The sequence below is a fragment of the Toxotes jaculatrix genome, chromosome 13, assembly GCF_017976425.1.
Source record: "Toxotes jaculatrix isolate fToxJac2 chromosome 13, fToxJac2.pri, whole genome shotgun sequence".
In the NCBI taxonomy this organism is placed as follows: domain Eukaryota; kingdom Metazoa; phylum Chordata; class Actinopteri; family Toxotidae; genus Toxotes; species Toxotes jaculatrix.
In genome coordinates, this window is record NC_054406.1 from 17465283 (window position 1) to 17486773 (window position 21491).

The 21491-nt window shown below is 33.2% G+C and overlaps 1 protein-coding gene across 1 annotated transcript; it reads right to left on the reverse strand.

Moving 5' to 3' along the window:
• Positions 1–16: 16 nt before the first annotated feature.
• Positions 17–3677, reverse strand: eif3i (eukaryotic translation initiation factor 3, subunit I). Its single transcript, XM_041053230.1, has 11 exons — positions 3529–3677; positions 3036–3128; positions 2842–2929; positions 2629–2694; positions 2361–2510; positions 2079–2206; positions 1769–1879; positions 1108–1197; positions 889–962; positions 576–668; positions 17–485 (listed from the first exon to the last, which is right to left on the reverse strand). Exons 1-11 carry the CDS (start codon positions 3529–3531, stop codon positions 404–406), a joined length of 978 nt encoding a protein of 325 aa, XP_040909164.1. The 5' UTR covers positions 3532–3677; the 3' UTR covers positions 17–403.
• Between the last annotated feature and the right edge of the window lie 17814 nt (positions 3678–21491).

Genomic DNA, 21491 nt, shown 5'->3' on the forward strand with positions numbered 1-21491 from the left:
ATCACACAGACACAACTTGAATAAGTCATTTTATGGAGATTCGTGGTGGAATGGCTTACAACAGTGTTAATAGCTCAAATTCTACTAAATTGTAGAATTGGATTAAATAAACTTCAGGAATCGGGGAGTGTGGCTTAAAGTCCAGTCACGATAGCTTTGCGGATCCTGGGTACAAAAACTGAACTCTTATGCTTCAGAGCCCACAGAGACAGTTTCCAAGTGATATTACAAAAATTACTTTTAAAAAAACACCACACCCGTATCACTGAGATGCAGTCAGAAACAGCCACCTCTTGTGACCCTTTATTTGAAGTAATCTGTGACTCTAGTCCATTACTCCCTCTTCCTCACTGGACTGAGTGTGATGGTAAGATGAAGCTGTGGGGTTGAGAAGCCTCACTGTTTATGCCTCCAGCTCAAAGTCGAAGTACTGTGGGTCAAAGTAATGAATCCTTACGTATCCGTCTTCTCCTCCGCTGCTGTAACTGTAGAGAAGAACCACAGCAGGAGAAACACGTTAGCACAGTGACAACACACAAAGCAGTTTTGATCAGAGTTTTTGTTTTTCCTCTTACCTTTTGCCATCAGGGTGGAATGCCACACAGTTGATGGGGCCAAAATGCCCTTTGACCCTGCCAAACTCCTCTTCATAGGCCGCATGGAAGAACCTGGGAATAGAAAAGAGGGTTACCACTTAAACACAAGTCATGTCATCTCACATTTATTTTCCCATGAGATAATATTAAGTGTTCTTACAGGTGAAACACCTCAAACCACCACACTGTGCCCAGTATAGTGGAAACAAAACAAAGCAACTGATGTGCAGCTTTAGTTTAGTATAAAGCGGAGAGGAGGTTTTTCTTGACCCTTAACAGCATTTGACCTCACCTGGCCTCAAACTTGCCGATCCTGGTGGATGTAGTGGTGACCTCCATGGCTTCCTGTCCACCTCCCATCACCACCTGCGTCACACACCATACACAAGTGTCAAAGGTCAGTCAAAAGATGAGAAACAATTTTTTTTTGTAGTGAATTTCTATGACAATAGCGCCAAATGAACTTGTAAATCGTAGTTGGATACATATTATACTGTAAGTTTTCTCTTACATGCTCCATAATGGGGGAGATGGCAGCAGAGTTGACAGGTCTCTCTGTCTTGAAAGTCTTGATGTGATCCAGAGAAGTGGAGTCAAACAGCTGAGAGGAAACAGAAGACACCCAACACTCAGTGACAACGTACGATATCAAAAAGGTCAATACATTGTTACTGGATTTAACCAGAGACTGGTCATATTAGGTCTAAACACTAAATCAAAAAGTAACTGAAACTGACATAATGACTCTAACCGAGCTAATTTTAGTCATATCAATTTGTTTGATAATTTTTTATTTTCACACAGGCTGCCTTCTACCCTTCAAGTCCCACAAATAATCTAGCCTTAACACAGAACCTGTCAGAGTTTGCTGTCTGGATTCAGCTTGTAAGCTTTACACTGCTGCACCAAACAGCAGTAAAGAATGTAATTAACCATATGTGTCTGGTCTAACTCGGACAGACAAAATGACTCATGTTAGAGCTGGAGCTAGTACACAAAAAAAAAGAACATGATACAGGAAACCTTTTACTAACAAGGTTTCCTGACATTATTACCTTTTATCCTTTAAGAGCAACTCTGAGCAACAGCAGTAACAATTCAATGAGCCAATTACTCCAAACAGCGTGATAATGGATGTGTCAAAAGACCTAGAGAGTAGACAGGGGCCTTACCTTAGCAGTGTTGTCCTTTGAGGCAGTGATGAACATAGTGAGATCCACTGATGGCTGGATGTCATTGATCTGCTTGGTGTGCTCCTTGACCTTCTTCAGCACCTCTCCAGACTGTCATCAAATAACAGTCATCAGGACACACAAGTAGAAACTAAACTTCAAAGTAGTTCTCTAATCACTGAGATATAGTTATACACATCTGCAGGCAAATATTTCCAATTCTAGGCCATTTATTAGTTTGGTCCCCATAACCATAAACAAAGTCTGTGACACATTAACCGGTTTTTACATTCCCATGTGTTCCCAGTACCTTGGCGCTGAACTGGTTGATCTCTCCGTTCTCATGACCGGCAATGACAAACTCTCCCAGAGGCCCCCACACAGCACTGGTGATCTTGTGGTCACTGCAAGGTATCGTCTGGTAAGGCTGGTTGTCGTCTGCAGAGACAGAGAAAGAGATTGATTCACTCTCCTCAGACATACCACTGGGAGGAGCTGTATATATGTACCGTTAGAGTCAAAAACTTTTTGCTAAAATAATTAAAGTGACTTGAGGGGAAAATTCAGTCTATATGCAGTGTGTGGTATGTACCAATCTGCTGTGGATCCCTCAGGTCGAAGAAGTTCAGGAAGCACTGGTAACCCATCTGCTTGTCTGTGGAGAACATGATGATGTTGCCGCTGAAGTCGAAGCCGCATGTTCTGACAGCAGAGTTGGTGTGGAGCAGGGCCAGCTGTTTGCCTGTGTAGCAGAGAGGGAAAGAGGCACAAGGGTTTTATAGATGTATGATCTCAAACTACAACAGAAACAGGAGAATTTGCACTTTCTGACACTCAAACTGTGACTTGTTTTTACCTACCGGTCTCACAGTCCCACAGTCGACAGCTGTTGTCTGCTGATCCCGTCAATACGTTTTTCGTGTCCCCTGAGAGACAACATGTTAAGGAACCCCACATGTATGACATCAGCCGGCATAGCTACATACACAGTATCATTGGAGTATGAGATCTTACATTATACTGTATGTTTGTGGTAAAACAACATAGAGAAACGTATTTCTTGAAAAGGATACAGTCACAGTCAACACACCACACAGCTCCTGTGTGTCCATTATAGGTCCCGAGCCTCTCGCCATTGACAGAGTACCACACGTTGGCTACCTGTGGTGAGAAACATTGCAGCAGATATACCAAATAAGTTACCACACAAACTTGCATGGTGAATAGTCATGTGAGTCAGTACATATGTTAATAACTATCAGCTCACCGTATCTTTAGCTACAGAGAACAGCAGATCTCCTTCTCTGTTGTACTTGATTTGAGTGATGGACCTCTCATGGCCCTGGAGTAGGATGGGTTTCTGTGGGGAAGAATGGACATCAACATCTGGGCAGTCTTACAAATTACAAAAAAAAGCTTTAACGTTTATTAGCAGGGTAACATAACGGGGCAGTGTCTGTACTGACAAAGTAGTCATTAGTGTTATGTTTGCTGGTTTATTATTTTTTCATATAAAACTTTAATTCTGCCCTGCTCTACCAGTTGTTAAAGGCCGGTGAACCATCGTGCATCACCTACATCATTCAGCTATTAGCTAGCTAACATTTATGTTAGCGTTGGCTCATTTTAAAGCTAAGCTAATGTTAGCCAAAGGCAGGTATGCTAGCTAAGCTGGAGCTAACAGCTACTCAGCAAGACAACGAGCAGCATTCAGGACAAAATACAACTCGCAGGAAATTTTAACCGAGGAATACACTAACCATTTCTGGCAGCTGTGTGTTGCCACTCTGTCCAGGATATTCGCTACGTCTCCCGCAAAGAGAGAAAAGATGAACACTCGTGTTTCAGGCGCCGGAGCCGCGGCGGAAAAGGAAAGTGACGTAATTCCTGTGTCAAACACGTCAGCGCGCCCTCTAACTGTAACAGTTAGTGATGGGAGTTCCGGCCTGGCTCACTAAAAAGATCCGGTTGTTTCGGCTCCCAAGCGGCTCTTCAGATTGTTTTGTTAATTAAATTAATTTACTATCAGCAATAATGTAAAAATATGCACAAAATGAATTACTAATGTATTTTTTATTTATATATGTTTATTATATAAATATACCTTTATTTACTCCACATAAAAAATAAATTATTAAAAATACAAAAAACAACTATTTACAATTAAACTTTTAACAATATTAAACTTTCAGCTTTTTTCAGCTATTTTCTTTTATACAAGTTTAAAGTGAAACAACAGGTTGTTTGTGGAGCCTGCTCTACATGAAATTCTTTTCTTGCAGACTCTACACACGCCTTTGTATTATAATATAATTGAAATGGTTCCATATTTTGTTTTTTTTCCTGGTGTCACTCATTTTCTTAACTATACCTTTCTAATGCGTCAGTGTTGTCTTTTCTTGTATCAAGTAGCCAAGCATTTTCTGTGTACCCCAGCCTCATCTGTGCCGTGTGAATGTTTTTTTCCAAGGCTGGGGAAATAGATTGTACAAGAAGAAATTGATTGAGTCCAAACTCATAAACAGTTAGACAAGCACACCCACTGCCCTGTTCTTCAACCAAAAAACGTCATAGTATAGTACGGCTTCAAAATCGGCAAAAAAAAGGCAAAATTTTTTTTAACCTCACAATGTTATAAAAAAACGTCATAGTAAGGTGTCAAAATCGGCTAAAAAAAGTAAAAAAATTTTTTGAGTTCAAAATGTCATAAATAACGTCATAGTATAGTGAGGCGTCAAAATCGGCAAAAAAAGTCAAACATTTTTTTTGGCCTCAAAATGTCATAAAAAACGTCATAGTATAGTAAGGCGTCAAAATCGTCCAAAAAAAGTCTACATTTTTTTTGGCCTCAAAATGTCATAAAAAACGTCATAGTATAGTATGCCGTTTTTTTCGGCCAAAAAAAGTCAAAATTTTTTTGGGCCTCAAAATGTCATAAGAAATGTCATAGTATAGTATGGCGTTTTTTTCGGCCAAAACAAGTCAACATTTTTTTGGCCTCAAAATGTCATAAAAAACGTCATAGTATAGTATGGCGTCAAAATCGGCCAAAAAAAGTCAACATTTTTTTTGGCCTCAAAATGTCATAGAAAACGTCATAGTATAGTATGGCGTTTTTTTCGTCCAAAAAAAGTCAACATTTTTTTTGACCTCAAAATGTCATAAAAAACGTCATAGTATAGTAAGGCGTCAAAATCGTCCAAAAAAAGTCAACATTTTTTTTGGCCTCAAAATGTCATAGAAAACGTCATAGTATAGTATGGCGTTTTTTTCGGCCAAAAAAAGTCAACATTTTTTTTTAGCTCAAAATGTCATAAAAAACGTCATAGTATAGTATGGCGTTTTTTTCGGCCAAAAAAAGTCAACATTTTTTTCGGCTTCAAAAAGTCAAAAAACGTCATAGTATAGTATGGCATCAAAATCAGCCAAAAAAAGTCAACATTTTTTTTGGCCTCAAAATGTCATAAAAAACGTCATAGTATAGCATGCCATTTTTTTCGGCCAAAAAAAGTCAACATTTTTTTCGGCTTCAAAAATTCAAAAACGTCATAGTATAGTAAGGCGTCAAAATCGTCCAAAAAAAGTCAACATTTTTTTTGGCCTCAAAATGTCATAAAAAATGTCATAGGATAGTATGGCGTTTTTTTCGGCCAAAAAAAGTCAAAATTTTTTTGGGCCTCAAAATGTCATAAAAAACGTCATAGTATAGTATGGCGTTTTTTTCGGCCAAAAAAAGTCAACATTTTTTTCGGCCAAAAAAAGTCAACATTTTTTTGGGCCTCAAAATGTCATAAAAAACGTCATAGTATAGTATGGCGTTTTTTTCGGCCAAAAAAAGTCAACATTTTTTTGGGCCTCAAAATGTCATAAAAAACGTCATAGGATAGTATGGCGTTTTTTTCGGCCAAAAAAAGTCAAAATTTTTTTGGGCCTCAAAATGTCATAAAAAACGTCATAGTATAGTATGGCGTTTTTTTCGGCCAAAAAAAGTCAACATTTTTTTCGGCCAAAAAAAGTCAACATTTTTTTGGGCCTCAAAATGTCATAAAAAACGTCATAGTATAGTATGGCGTTTTTTTCGGCCAAAAAAAGTCAAAATTTTTTTGGGCCTCAAAATGTCATAAAAAACGTCATAGTATAGTATGGCGTTTTTTTCGGCCAAAAAAAGTCAACATTTTTTTCGGCCAAAAAAAGTCAACATTTTTTTGGGCCTCAAAATGTCATAAAAAACGTCATAGTATAGTATGGCGTTTTTTTCGGCCAAAAAAAGTCAACATTTTTTTGGGCCTCAAAATGTCATAAAAAACGTCATAGTATAGTATGCCGTTTTTTCCGGCCAAAAAAAGTCAACATTTTTTTGGGCCTCAAAATGTCATAAAAAACGTCATAGTATAGTATGGCGTTTTTTTCGGCCAAAAAAAGTCAACATTTTTTTTGGCCTCAAAATGTCATAAAAAACGTCATAGTATAGTAAGGCGTCAAAATCGTCCAAAAAAAGTCAACATTTTTTTGGGCCTCAAAATGTCATAAAAAACGTCATAGGATAGTATGGCGTTTTTTTCGGCCAAAAAAAGTCAAAATTTTTTTGAGCCTCAAAATGTCATAAAAAACGTCATAGTATAGTATGGCGTTTTTTTCGGCCAAAAAAAGTCAACATTTTTTTCGGCCAAAAAAAGTCAACATTTTTTTCGGCTTCAAAAAGTCAAAAAACGTCATAGTATAGTAAGGCGTCAAAATCGTCCAAAAAAAGTCAACATTTTTTTTGGCCTCAAAATGTCATAAAAAACGTCATAGTATAGTATGGCGTTTTTTTCGGGCAAAAAAAGTCAAAAATTTTTTCGGCCTCAAAAAGTCATAAAAAACGTCATAGTATAGTATGGCGTTTTTTTCGGCCAAAAAAAGTCAAAAAAATTTTTTTAGCTCAAAAAGTCATAAAAAACGTCATAGTATAGTATGGCGTTTTTTCCGGCCAACAAAAGTCAAAATTTTTTTGGGCCTCAAAATGTCATAAAAAAACGTCATAGTATAGTATGGCGTTTTTTTCGGCCAAAAAAAGTCAACATTTTTTTCGGCCAAAAAAAGTCAACATTTTTTTCGGCCTCAAAATGTCATAAAAAACGTCATAGTATAGTATGGCGTTTTTTTCGGCCAAAAAAAGTCAACATTTTTTTGGGCCTCAAAATGTCATAAAAAACGTCATAGTATAGTATGGCGTTTTTTTCGGCCAAAAAAAGTCAACATTTTTTTGGGCCTCAAAATGTCATAAAAAATGTCATAGTATAGTATGGCGTTTTTTTTGGCCAAAACAAGTCAACATTTTTTTTGGCCACAAAATGTCATAAAAAACGTCATAGTATAGTATGGCGTCAAAATCGGCCAAAAAAAGTCAACATTTTTTTTGGCCTCAAAATGTCATAGAAAACGTCATAGTATAGTATGGCGTTTTTTTCGTCCAAAAAAAGTCAACATTTTTTTTTACCTCAAAATGTCATAAAAAACGTCATAGTATAGTAAGGCGTCAAAATCGTCCAAAAAAAGTCAACATTTTTTTGGGCCTCAAAATGTCATAAAAAACGTCATAGGATAGTATGGCGTTTTTTTCGGCCAAAAAAAGTCAACATTTTTTTCGGCCTCAAAATGTCATAAAAAACGTCATAGTATAGTATGGCGTTTTTTTCGGCCAAAAAAAGTCAACATTTTTTTCGGCCAAAAAAAGTCAACATTTTTTTCGGCTTCAAAAAGTCAAAAAACGTCATAGTATAGTAAGGCGTCAAAATCGTCCAAAAAAAGTCAACATTTTTTTTGGCCTCAAAAAGTCATAAAAAACGTCATAGTATAGTATGGCGTTTTTTTCGGGCAAAAAAAGTCAAAAATTTTTTCGGCCTCAAAAAGTCATAAAAAACGTCATAGTATAGTATGGCGTTTTTTTCGGCCAAAAAAAGTTAAAAAAAAAATCGGCCTCAAAAAGTCAAAAAAAACGTCATAGGATAGTATGCCGTTTTTTTCGGCCAAAAAAAGTCAACATTTTTTTGGGCCTGAAAATGTCATAAAAAACGTCATAGTATAGTATGCCGTTTTTTTCGGGCAAAAAAAGTCAAAATTTTTTTGGGCCTGAAAATGTCATAAAAAACGTCATAGTATAGTATGCCGTTTTTTTCCGGCAAAAAAAGTCAACATTTTTTTTTAGCTCAAAAAGTCATAAAAAAAGTCATAGTATAGTATGGCGTTATTTTCGGCCAAAAAAAGTCATAAAAAACGTCATAGTATAGTATGGCGTTTTTTTCGGCCAAAAGAAGTCAACATTTTTTTCGGCCTTAAAAAGTCATAAAAAACGTCATAGTATAGTATGGCGTTTTTTTCGGCCAAAAAAAGTCAAAAATTTTTTCGGCCTCAAAAAGTCATAAAAAACGTCATAGTATAGTATGGCGTTTTTTTCGGGCAAAAAAAGTCAAAAATTTTTTCGGCCTCAAAAAGTCATAAAAAACGTCATAGTATAGTATGGCGTTTTTTCGGCCAAAAAAAGTCAAAAAAATTTTTTTAGCTCAAAAAGTCATAAAAAACGTCATAGTATAGTATGGCGTTTTTTCCGGCCAACAAAAGTCAAAATTTTTTTGGGCCTCAAAATGTCATAAAAAAACGTCATAGTATAGTATGGCGTTTTTTTCGGCCAAAAAAAGTCAACATTTTTTTCGGCCAAAAAAAGTCAACATTTTTTTCGGCCTCAAAATGTCATAAAAAACGTCATAGTATAGTATGGCGTTTTTTTCGGCCAAAAAAAGTCAACATTTTTTTGGGCCTCAAAATGTCATAAAAAACGTCATAGTATAGTATGCCGTTTTTTCCGGCCAAAAAAAGTCAACATTTTTTTGGGCCTCAAAATGTCATAAAAAACGTCATAGTATAGTATGGCGTTTTTTTCGGCCAAAAAAAGTCAACATTTTTTTGGGCCTCAAAATGTCATAAAAAATGTCATAGTATAGTATGGCGTTTTTTTTGGCCAAAACAAGTCAACATTTTTTTTGGCCACAAAATGTCATAAAAAACGTCATAGTATAGTATGGCGTCAAAATCGGCCAAAAAAAGTCAACATTTTTTTTGGCCTCAAAATGTCATAGAAAACGTCATAGTATAGTATGGCGTTTTTTTCGTCCAAAAAAAGTCAACATTTTTTTTGACCTCAAAATGTCATAAAAAACGTCATAGTATAGTAAGGCGTCAAAATCGTCCAAAAAAAGTCAACATTTTTTTGGGCCTCAAAATGTCATAAAAAACGTCATAGGATAGTATGGCGTTTTTTTCGGCCAAAAAAAGTCAACATTTTTTTCGGCCTCAAAATGTCATAAAAAACGTCATAGTATAGTATGGCGTTTTTTTCGGCCAAAAAAAGTCAACATTTTTTTCGGCCAAAAAAAGTCAACATTTTTTTCGGCTTCAAAAAGTCAAAAAACGTCATAGTATAGTAAGGCGTCAAAATCGTCCAAAAAAAGTCAACATTTTTTTTGGCCTCAAAAAGTCATAAAAAACGTCATAGTATAGTATGGCGTTTTTTTCGGCCAAAAAAAGTCAACATTTTTTTCGGCCTCAAAAAATCATAAAAAACGTCATAGTATAGTATGGCGTTTTTTTCGGGCAAAAAAAGTCAACATTTTTTTCAGCCTCAAAAAGTCATAAAAAACGTCATAGTATAGTATGGCGTTTTTTTCGGCCAAAAAAAGTCAAAAATTTTTTCGGCCTCAAAAAGTCATAAAAAACGTCATAGTATAGTATGGCGTTTTTTTCGGCCAAAAAAAGTTAAAAAAAAATTCGGCCTCAAAAAGTCAAAAAAAACGTCATAGTATAGTATGGCGTTTTTTTCGGGCAAAAAAAGTCAAAATTTTTTTTTAGCTCAAAAAGTCATAAAAAACGTCATAGTATAGTATGGCGTTTTTTTCAGCCAAAAAAAGTCAACATTTTTTTCGGCCTCAAAAAGTCATAAAAAACGTCATAGTATAGTATGGCGTTTTTTTCGGGCAAAAAAAGTCAAAAAATTTTTCGGCCTCAAAAAGTCATAAAAAACGTCATAGTATAGTATGGCGTTTTTTTCGGCCAAAAAAAGTTAAAAAAAAATTCGGCCTCAAAAAGTCATAAAAAACGTCATAGTATAGTATGGCGTTTTTTTCGGCCAAAAAAAGTCAACATTTTTTTCGGCCTCAAAAAATCATAAAAAACGTCATAGTATAGTATGGCGTTTTTTTCGGGCAAAAAAAGTCAACATTTTTTTCAGCCTCAAAAAGTCATAAAAAACGTCATAGTATAGTATGGCGTTTTTTTCAGCCAAAAAAAGTCAAACTTTTTTTTTAGCTCAAAAAGTCATAAAAAACGTCATAGTATAGTATGGCGTTTTTTTCGGCCAAAAAAAGTCAAATTTTTTTTTTAGCTCAAAAAGTCATAAAAAACGTCATAGTATAGTATGGCGTTTTTTTCGGGCAAAAAAAGTCAACATTTTTTTCGGCCTCAAAAAGTCATAAAAAACGTCATAGTATAGTATGGCGTTTTTTTTCGGCCAAAAAAAGTAAAAAAAAATTTCGGCCTCAAAAAGTCAAAAAAAACGTCATAGTATAGTATGGCGTTTTTTTCGGCCAAAAAAAGTCTACATTTTTTTTTAGCTCAAAATGTCATAAAAAACGTCATAGTATAGTATGCCGTTTTTTTCAGCCAAAAAAAGTCAACATTTTTTTCGGCCTCAAAAAGTCATAAAAAACGTCATAGTATAGTATGGCGTTTTTTTCGGCCAAAAAAAGTCAACATTTTTTTCGGCCTCAAAAAGTCATAAAAAACGTCATAGTATAGTATGGCGTTTTTTTCGGCCAAAAAAAGTCAACATTTTTTTCGGCCTCAAAAAGTCATAAAAAACGTCATAGTATAGTATGCCGTTTTTTTCGGCCAAAAAAAGTCAACATTTTTTTCGGCCTCAAAAAGTCATAAAAAACGTCATAGTATAGTATGGCGTTTTTTTCGGGCAAAAAGTCATAAAAAACGTCATAGTATAGTATGCCGTTTTTTTCGGCCAAAAAAAGTCAACATTTTTTTCGACCTCAAAAAGTCATAAAAAACGTCATAGTATAGTATGGCGTTTTTTTCGGCCAAAAAAAGTCAACATTTTTTTCGGCCTCAAAAAGTCATAAAAAACGTCATAGTATAGTATGGCGATTTTTTCGGGCAAAAAAAGTCAACATTTTTTTTTAGCTCAAAAAGTCATAAAAAACGTCATAGTATAGTATGGCGATTTTTTCGGGCAAAAAAAGTCAACATTTTTTTCGGCCTCAAAAAGTCAAAAAAACGTCATAGTATAGTATGGCGTTTTTTTCGGGCAAAAAAAGTCAACATTTTTTTCGGCCTCAAAAAGTCATAAAAAACGTCATAGTATAGTATGCCGTTTTTTTCGGGTAAAAAGTCATAAAAAACGTCATAGTATAGTATGCCGTTTTTTTCGGGCAAAAAAAGTCAACATTTTTTTCGGCCTCAAAAAGTCATAAAAAACGTCATAGTATAGTATGGTGTTTTTTTCGGCCAAAAAAAGTCTACATTTTTTTTTAGCTCAAAAAGTCATAAAAAACGTCATAGTATAGTATGCTGTTTTTTTCGGGCAAAAAAAGTCAACATTTTTTTTTAGCTCAAAAAGTCATAAAAAACATCATAGTATAGTATGGCGTTTTTTTCGGGCAAAAAGTCATAAAAAACGTCATAGTATAGTATGGCGTTTTTTTCGGCCAAAAAAAGTCAACATTTTTTTCGGCCTCAAAAAGTCATAAAAAATGTCATAGTATAGTATGGCGTTTTTTTCGGGCAAAAAAAGTCAACATTTTTTTCGGCCTCAAAAAGTCATAAAAAACGTCATAGTATAGTATGGCGTTTTTTTCGGCCAAAAAAAGTCAACATTTTTTTTTAGCTCAAAAAGTCATAAAAAACGTCATAGTATAGTATGGCGTTTTTTTCGGGCAAAAAGTCATAAAAAACGTCATAGTATAGTATGGCGTTTTTTTCGGCCAAAAAAAGTCTACATTTTTTTCGGCCTCAAAAAGTCATAAAAAACGTCATAGTATAGTATGGTGTTTTTTTCGGCCAAAAAAAGTCTACATTTTTTTTTAGCTCAAAAAGTCATAAAAAACGTCATAGTATAGTATGCTGTTTTTTTCGGCCAAAAAAAGTCAACGTTTTTTTCGGCCTCAAAAAGTCATAAAAAACGTCATAGTATAGTATGGCGTTTTTATCGGCCAAAAAAAGTCAAAATAATTTTCGGCCTCAAAAAGTCATAAAAAACGTCATAGTATAGTATGGCGTTTTTTTCGGCCAAAAAAAGTCAACATTTTTTTCGGCCTCAAAAAATCATAAAAAACGTCATAGTATAGTATGGCGTTTTTTTCGGGCAAAAAAAGTCCAAATTTTTTTCGGCCTCAAAAACTCATAAAAAACATCATAGTATAGTATGGCGTTTTTTTCGGGCAAAAAAAGTCAACATTTTTTTCGGCCTCAAAAAGTCATAAAAAACGTCATAGTATAGTATGGTGTTTTTTTCGGCCAAAAAAAGTCTACATTTTTTTTTAGCTCAAAAAGTCATAAAAAACGTCATAGTATAGTATGCTGTTTTTTTCGGGCAAAAAAAGTCAACATTTTTTTTTAGCTCAAAAAGTCATAAAAAACGTCATAGTATAGTATGGCGTTTTTTTCGGGCAAAAAGTCATAAAAAAACGTCATAGTATAGTATGGCGTTTTTTTCGGCCAAAAAAAGTCAACATTTTTTTCGGCCTCAAAAAGTCATAAAAAAGTCATAGTATAGTATGGCGTTTTTTTCGGGCAAAAAAAGTCAACATTTTTTTCGGCCTCAAAAAGTCATAAAAAACGTCATAGTATAGTATGGCGTTTTTTTCGGGCAAAAAAAGTCAACATTTTTTTTTAGCTCAAAAAGTCATAAAAAACGTCATAGTATAGTATGGCGTTTTTTTCGGGCAAAAAGTCATAAAAAACGTCATAGTATAGTATGGCGTTTTTTTCGGCCAAAAAAAGTCTACATTTTTTTCGGCCTCAAAAAGTCATAAAAAACGTCATAGTATAGTATGGCGTTTTTTTCGGCCAAAAAAAGTCAAATTTTTTTTTTTTAGCTCAAAAAGTCAGAAAAAACGTCATAGTATAGTATGGCGTTTTTTTCGGGCAAAAAAAGTCAACATTTTTTTTTAGCTCAAAAAGTCATAAAAAACGTCATAGTATAGTATGGCGTTTTTTTCGGCCAAAAAAAGTCAACATTTTTTTCGGCCTCAAAAAGTCATAAAAAATGTCATAGTATAGTATGGCGTTTTTTTCGGCCAAAAAAAGTCAACATTTTTTTCGGCCTCAAAAAATCATAAAAAACGTCATAGTATAGTATGGCGTTTTTTTCGGGCAAAAAAAGTCAACATTTTTTTCAGCCTCAAAAAGTCATAAAAAACGTCATAGTATAGTATGGCGTTTTTTTCGGGCAAAAAAAGTCAAAAATTTTTTCGGCCTCAAAAAGTCATAAAAAACGTCATAGTATAGTATGGCGTTTTTTTCGGCCAAAAAAAGTAAAAAAAAAATTCGGCCTCAAAAAGTCAAAAAAAACGTCATAGTATAGTATGGCGTTTTTTTCGGGCAAAAAAAGTCAAAATTTTTTTTTAGCTCAAAAAGTCATAAAAAACGTCATAGTATAGTATGGCGTTTTTTTCAGCCAAAAAAAGTCAACATTTTTTTCGGCCTCAAAAAGTCATAAAAAACATCATAGTATAGTACGGCGTTTTTTTCGGCCAACAAAAGTCTACATTTTTTTCGGCCTCAAAAAGTCATAAAAAACGTCATAGTATAGTATGGCGTTTTTTTCGGGCAAAAAAAGTCAAACTTTTTTTTTAGCTCAAAAAGTCATAAAAAACGTCATAGTATAGTATGGCGTTTTTTTCGGGCAAAAAAAGTCAAACTTTTTTTTTAGCTCAAAAAGTCATAAAAAACGTCATAGTATAGTATGGCGTTTTTTTCGGCCAAAAAAAGTCAAATTTTTTTTTTTAGCTCAAAAAGTCATAAAAAACGTCATAGTATAGTATGCCGTTTTTTTCGGGCAAAAAAAGTCAACATTTTTTTCGGCCTCAAAAAGTCATAAAAAACGTCATAGTATAGTATGGCGTTTTTTTTCGGGCAAAAAAAGTCAACATTTTTTTTTAGCTCAAAAAGTCATAAAAAACGTCATAGTATAGTATGGCGTTTTTTTCGGCCAAAAAAAGTCAACATTTTTTTCGGCCTCAAAAAGTCATAAAAAACGTCATAGTATAGTATGGCGATTTTTTCGGGCAAAAAAAGTCAACATTTTTTTCGGCCTCAAAAAGTCATAAAAAACGTCATAGTATAGTATGGCGTTTTTTTCGGGCAAAAAAAGTCAACATTTTTTTCGGCCTCAAAAAGTCATAAAAAACGTCATAGTATAGTATGGCGTTTTTTTCGGCCAAAAAAAGTCAAAATTTTTTTTTAGCTCAAAAAGTCATAAAAAACGTCATAGTATAGTATGCCGTTTTTTTCGGCCAAAAAAAGTCAACATTTTTTTCGGCCTCAAAAAGTCATAAAAAACGTCATAGTATAGTATGGCGTTTTTTTCGGGCAAAAAGTCATAAAAAACGTCATAGTATAGTATGCCGTTTTTTTCGGCCAAAAAAAGTCAACATTTTTTTCGACCTCAAAAAGTCATAAAAAACGTCATAGTATAGTATGCCGTTTTTTTCGGCCAAAAAAAGTCAAAATTTTTTTCGGCCTCAAAAAGTCATAAAAAACGTCATAGTATAGTATGGCGTTTTTTTCAGGCAAAAAAAGTCAACATTTTTTTTTAGCTCAAAAAGTCATAAAAAACGTCATAGTATAGTATGGCGTTTTTTTCGGGCTAAAAGTCATAAAAAACGTCATAGTATAGTATGGCGTTTTTTTCGGCCAAAAAAAGTCTACATTTTTTTCGGCCTCAAAAAGTCATAAAAAACGTCATAGTATAGTATGGTGTTTTTTTCGGCCAAAAAAAGTCTACATTTTTTTTTAGCTCAAAAAGTCATAAAAAACGTCATAGTATAGTATGCTGTTTTTTTCGGCCAAAAAAAGTCAACGTTTTTTTCGGCCTCAAAAAGTCATAAAAAACGTCATAGTATAGTATGGCGTTTTTTTTCGGCCAAAAAAAGTCAACATTTTTTTCGGCCTCAAAAAATCATAAAAAACGTCATAGTATAGTATGGCGTTTTTTTCGGGCAAAAAAAGTCCAAATTTTTTTCGGCCTCAAAAAGTCATAAAAAACGTCATAGTATAGTATGGCGTTTTTTTCGGGCAAAAAAAGTCAACATTTTTTTCAGCCTCAAAAAGTCATAAAAAACGTCATAGTATAGTATGGCGTTTTTTTCGGGCAAAAAAAGTCAAAAATTTTTTCGGCCTCAAAAAGTCATAAAAAACGTCATAGTATAGTATGGCGTTTTTTTCGGCCAAAAAAAGTAAAAAAAAAATTCGGCCTCAAAAAGTCAAAAAAAACGTCATAGTATAGTATGGCGTTTTTTTCGGGCAAAAAAAGTCAAAATTTTTTTTTAGCTCAAAAAGTCATAAAAAACGTCATAGTATAGTATGGCGTTTTTTTCAGCCAAAAAAAGTCAACATTTTTTTCGGCCTCAAAAAGTCATAAAAAACGTCATAGTATAGTATGGCGTTTTTTTCGGCCAAAAAAAGTCAACATTTTTTTCGGCCTCAAAAAGTCATAAAAAACGTTATAGTATAGTATGGCGTTTTTTTCGGGCAAAAAAAGTCAAACTTTTTTTTTAGCTCAAAAAGTCATAAAAAACGTCATAGTATACTATGACGTTTTTTTTGGCCAAAAAAAGTCAAATTTTTTTTTTTTAGCTCAAAAAGTCATAAAAAACGTCATAGTATAGTATGGCGTTTTTTTCGGGCAAAAAAAGTCAACATTTTTTTCGGCCTCAAAAAGTCATAAAAAACGTCATAGTATAGTATGGCGTTTTTTTCGGGCAAAAAAAGTCAACATTTTTTTTTAGCTCAAAAAGTCATAAAAAACGTCATAGTATAGTATGGCGTTTTTTTCGGCCAAAAAAAGTCAACATTTTTTTCGGCCTCAAAAAGTCATAAAAAATGTCATAGTATAGTATGGCGTTTTTTTCGGCCAAAAAAAGTCAACATTTTTTTCGGCCTCAAAAAATCATAAAAAACGTCATAGTATAGTATGGCGTTTTTTTCGGGCAAAAAAAGTCAACATTTTTTTCAGCCTCAAAAAGTCATAAAAAACGTCATAGTATAGTATGGCGTTTTTTTCGGCCAAAAAAAGTCTACATTTTTTTCGGCCTCAAAAAGTCATAAAAAACGTCATAGTATAGTATGGTGTTTTTTTCGGCCAAAAAAAGTCTACATTTTTTTTTAGCTCAAAAAGTCATAAAAAACGTCATAGTATAGTATGCTGTTTTTTTCGGCCAAAAAAAGTCAACGTTTTTTTCGGCCTCAAAAAGTCATAAAAAACGTCATAGTATAGTATGGCGTTTTTTTCGGCCAAAAAAAGTCAACATTTTTTTCGGCCTCAAAAAATCATAAAAAACGTCATAGTATAGTATGGCGTTTTTTTCGGGCAAAAAAAGTCCAAATTTTTTTCGGCCTCAAAAAGTCATAAAAAACGTCATAGTATAGTATGGCGTTTTTTTCGGGCAAAAAAAGTCCAAATTTTTTTCGGCCTCAAAAAGTCATAAAAAACGTCATAGTATAGTATGGCGTTTTTTTCGGGCAAAAAAAGTCAACATTTTTTTCAGCCTCAAAAAGTCATAAAAAACGTCATAGTATAGTATGGCGTTTTTTTCGGGCAAAAAAAGTCAAAAATTTTTTCGGCCTCAAAAAGTCATAAAAAACGTCATAGTATAGTATGGCGTTTTTTTCGGCCAAAAAAAGTAAAAAAAAAATTCGGCCTCAAAAAGTCAAAAAAAACGTCATAGTATAGTATGGCGTTTTTTTCGGGCAAAAAAAGTCAAAATTTTTTTTTAGCTCAAAAAGTCATAAAAAACGTCATAGTATAGTATGGCGTTTTTTTCAGCCAAAAAAAGTCAACATTTTTTTCGGCCTCAAAAAGTCATAAAAAACGTCATAGTATAGTATGGCGTTTTTTTCGGCCAAAAAAAGTCAACATTTTTTTCGGCCTCAAAAAGTCATAAAAAACGTTATAGTATAGTATGGCGTTTTTTTCGGGCAAAAAAAGTCAAACTTTTTTTTTAGCTCAAAAAGTCATAAAAAACGTCATAGTATAGTATGGCGTTTTTTTCGGGCAAAAAAAGTCATACTTTTTTTTTAGCTCAAAAAGTCATAAAAAACGTCATAGTATAGTATGGCGTTTTTTTTCGGCCAAAAAAAGTCAAATTTTTTTTTTTTAGCTCAAAAAGTCATAAAAAACGTCATAGTATAGTATGGCGTTTTTTTCGGGCAAAAAAAGTCAACATTTTTTTCGGCCTCAAAAAGTCATAAAAAACGTCATAGTATAGTATGGCGTTTTTTTTCGGGCAAAAAAAGTCAACATTTTTTTTTAGCTCAAAAAGTCATAAAAAACGTCATAGTATAGTATGGCGTTTTTTTCGGCCAAAAAAAGTCAACATTTTTTTCGGCCTCAAAAAGTCATAAAAAATGTCATAGTATAGTATGGCGTTTTTTTCGGCCAAAAAAAGTCAACATTTTTTTCGGCCTCAAAAAATCATAAAAAACGTCATAGTATAGTATGGCGTTTTTTTCGGGCAAAAAAAGTCAACATTTTTTTCAGCCTCAAAAAGTCATAAAAAACGTCATAGTATAGTATGGCGTTTTTTTCGGGCAAAAAAAGTCAAAAATTTTTTCGGCCTCAAAAAGTCATAAAAAACGTCATAGTATAGTATGGCGTTTTTTTCGGCCAAAAAAAGTAAAAAAAAAATTCGGCCTCAAAAAGTCAAAAAAAACGTCATAGTATAGTATGGCGTTTTTTTCGGGCAAAAAAAGTCAAAATTTTTTTTTAGCTCAAAAAGTCATAAAAAACGTCATAGTATAGTATGGCGTTTTTTTCAGCCAAAAAAAGTCAACATTTTTTTCGGCCTCAAAAAGTCATAAAAAACGTCATAGTATAGTATGGCGTTTTTTTCGGGCAAAAAAAGTCAACATTTTTTTCGGCCTCAAAAAGTCATAAAAAACGTCATAGTATAGTATGGCGTTTTTTTCGGGCAAAAAAAGTCAACATTTTTTTCGGCCTCAAAAAGTCATAAAAAACGTCATAGTATAGTATGGCGTTTTTTTCGGCCAAAAAAAGTCAACATTTTTTTCGGCCTCAAAAAGTCATAAAAAATGTCATAGTATAGTATGGCGATTTTTTCGGGCAAAAAAAGTCAACATTTTTTTCGGCCTCAAAAAGTCATAAAAAACGTCATAGTATAGTATGGCGTTTTTTTCGGGCAAAAAAAGTCAACATTTTTTTCGGCCTCAAAAAGTCATAAAAAACGTCATAGTATAGTATGGCGTTTTTTTCGGGCAAAAAAAGTCAACATTTTTTTTTTAGCTCAAAAAGTCATAAAAAACGTCATAGTATAGTATGGTGTTTTTTTCGGCCTCAAAAAGTCATAAAAAACGTCATAGTATAGTATGGCGATTTTTTCGGGCAAAAAAAGTCAACATTTTTTTCGGCCTCAAAAAGTCATAAAAAACGTCATAGTATAGTATGGTGTTTTTTTCGGCCAAAAAAAGTCAACATTTTTTTCGGCCTCAAAAAGTCATAAAAAACGTCATAGTATAGTATGGTGTTTTTTTCGGCCAAAAAAAGTCAACATTTTTTTTTAGCTCAAAAAATCATAAAAAACGTCATAGTATAGTATGGCGTTTTTTTCGGGCAAAAAAAGTCAACATTTTTTTCGGCCTCAAAAAGTCATAAAAAACGTCATAGTATAGTATGGCGTTTTTTTGGGGGAAAAAAAGTCAAAAATTTTTTCGGCCTCAAAAAGTCATAAAAAACGTCATAGTATAGTATGGCGTTTTTTTCGGCCAAAAAAAGTAAAAAAAAAATTCGGCCTCAAAAAGTCATAAAAAACGTCATAGTATAGTATGGCGTTTTTTTCAGCCAAAAAAAGTCAACATTTTTTTCGGCCTCAAAAAGTCATAAAAAACGTCATAGTATAGTATGGCGTTTTTTTCGGCCAAAAAAAGTCAACATTTTTTCGGCCTCAAAAAGTCATAAAAAACGTCATAGTATAGTATGGCGTTTTTTTCGGCCAAAAAAAGTCAAACTTTTTTTTTAGCTCAAAAAGTCATAAAAAACGTCATAGTATAGTATGGCGTTTTTTTCGGCCAAAAAAAGTCAAATTTTTTTTTTAGCTCAAAAAGTCTTAAAAAACGTCATAGTATAGTATGGCGTTTTTTTCGGGCAAAAAAAGTCAACATTTTTTTCGGCCTCAAAAAGTCATAAAAAACGTCATAGTATAGTATGGCGTTTTTTTCGGGCAAAAAAAGTCAACATTTTTTTTTAGCTCAAAAAGTCATAAAAAACGTCATAGTATAGTATGGTGTTTTTTTCGGCCTCAAAAAGTCATAAAAAACGTCATAGTATAGTATGGCGATTTTTTCGGGCAAAAAAAGTCAACATTTTTTTCGGCCTCAAAAAGTCATAAAAAACGTCATAGTATAGTATGGTGTTTTTTTCGGCCAAAAAAAGTCAACATTTTTTTCGGCCTCAAAAAGTCATAAAAAACGTCATAGTATAGTATGGTGTTTTTTTCGGCCAAAAAAAGTCAACATTTTTTTTTAGCTCAAAAAATCATAAAAAACGTCATAGTATAGTATGGCGTTTTTTTCGGGCAAAAAAAGTCAACATTTTTTTCGGCCTCAAAAAGTCATAAAAAACGTCATAGTATAGTATGGCGTTTTTTTGGGGGAAAAAAAGTCAAAAATTTTTTCGGCCTCAAAAAGTCATAAAAAACGTCATAGTATAGTATGGCGTTTTTTTCGGCCAAAAAAAGTAAAAAAAAAATTCGGCCTCAAAAAGTCATAAAAAACGTCATAGTATAGTATGGCGTTTTTTTCAGCCAAAAAAAGTCAACATTTTTTTCGGCCTCAAAAAGTCATAAAAAACGTCATAGTATAGTATGGCGTTTTTTTCGGCCAAAAAAAGTCAACATTTTTTCGGCCTCAAAAAGTCATAAAAAACGTCATAGTATAGTATGGCGTTTTTTTTCGGCCAAAAAAAGTCAAACTTTTTTTTTAGCTCAAAAAGTCATAAAAAACGTCATAGTATAGTATGGCGTTTTTTTCGGCCAAAAAAAGTCAAATTTTTTTTTTAGCTCAAAAAGTCTTAAAAAACGTCATAGTATAGTATGGCGTTTTTTTCGGGCAAAAACAGTCAACATTTTTTTCGGCCTCAAAAAGTCATAAAAAACGTCATAGTATAGTATGGCGTTTTTTTCGGGCAAAAAAAGTCAACATTTTTTTTTAGCTCAAAAAGTCATAAAAAACGTCATAGTATAGTATGGCGTTTTTTTCGGCCAAAAAAAGTCAACATTTTTTTCGGCCTCAAAAAGTCATAAAAAATGTCATAGTATAGTATGGCGATTTTTTCGGGCAAAAAAAGTCAACATTTTTTTCGGCCTCAAAAAGTCATAAAAAACGTCATAGTATAGTATGGCGTTTTTTTCGGCCAAAAAAAGTCAACATTTTTTTCGGCCTCAAAAAGTCATAAAAAACGTCATAGTATAGTATGGCGTTTTTTTCGGGCAAAAAAAGTCAACATTTTTTTTTAGCTCAAAAAGTCATAAAAAACGTCATAGTATAGAATGGCGTTTTTTTCGGGCAAAAAGTCATAAAAAACGTCATAGTATAGTATGGCGTTTTTTTCGGCCAAAAAAAGTCTACATTTTTTTCGGCCTCAAAAAGTCATAAAAAACGTCATAGTATAGTATGGCGTTTTTTCGGCCAAAAAAGTCAACACTTTTTTTTAGCTTAAAAAGTCATAAAAAACGTCATAGTATAGTATGGCGTTTTTTTCGGCCAAAAAAAGTCAAAAATTTTTTTTAGCTCAAAAAGTCATAAAAAACGTCATAGTATAGTATGGCGTTTTTTTCGGGCAAAAAGTCATAAAAAACGTCATAGTGTAGTATGCCGTTTTTTTCGGCCAAAAAAAGTCAACATTTTTTTCGACCTCAAAAAGTCATAAAAAACGTCATAGTATAGTATGGCGTTTTTTTCGGCCAAAAAAAGTCAACATTTTTTCGGCCTCAAAAAGTCATAAACAACGTCATAGTATAGTATGCCGTTTTTTTCGGGCAAAAAAAGTCAACATTTTTTTTTTAGCTCAAAAAGTCATAAAAAACGTCATAGTATAGTATGGCGTTTTTTTCGGCCAAAAAAAGTCAACATTTTTTTTTAGCTCAAAAAGTCATAAAAAACGTCATAGTATAGAATGGCGTTTTTTTCGGGCAAAAAGTCATAAAAAACGTCATAGTATAGTATGGCGTTTTTTTCGGCCAAAAAAAGTCTACATTTTTTTCGGCCTCAAAAAGTCATAAAAAACGTCATAGTATAGTATGGCGTTTTTTCGGCCAAAAAAGTCAACACTTTTTTTTAGCTTAAAAAGTCATAAAAAACGTCATAGTATAGTATGGCGTTTTTTTCGGCCAAAAAAAGTCAAAATTTTTTTTTAGCTCAAAAAGTCATAAAAAACGTCATAGTATAG

Coding starts and splice junctions, on each gene's coding strand:
- eif3i (XM_041053230.1), bottom strand. Junction 2,930..3,035: donor TCTCTGTAGCTAAAGATACG/GTGAGCTGATAG, acceptor TTCTCACCACAG/GTAGCCAACGTGTGGTACTC. Junction 1,880..2,078: donor TCAACCAGTTCAGCGCCAAG/GTACTGGGAACA, acceptor ATTTGATGACAG/TCTGGAGAGGTGCTGAAGAA.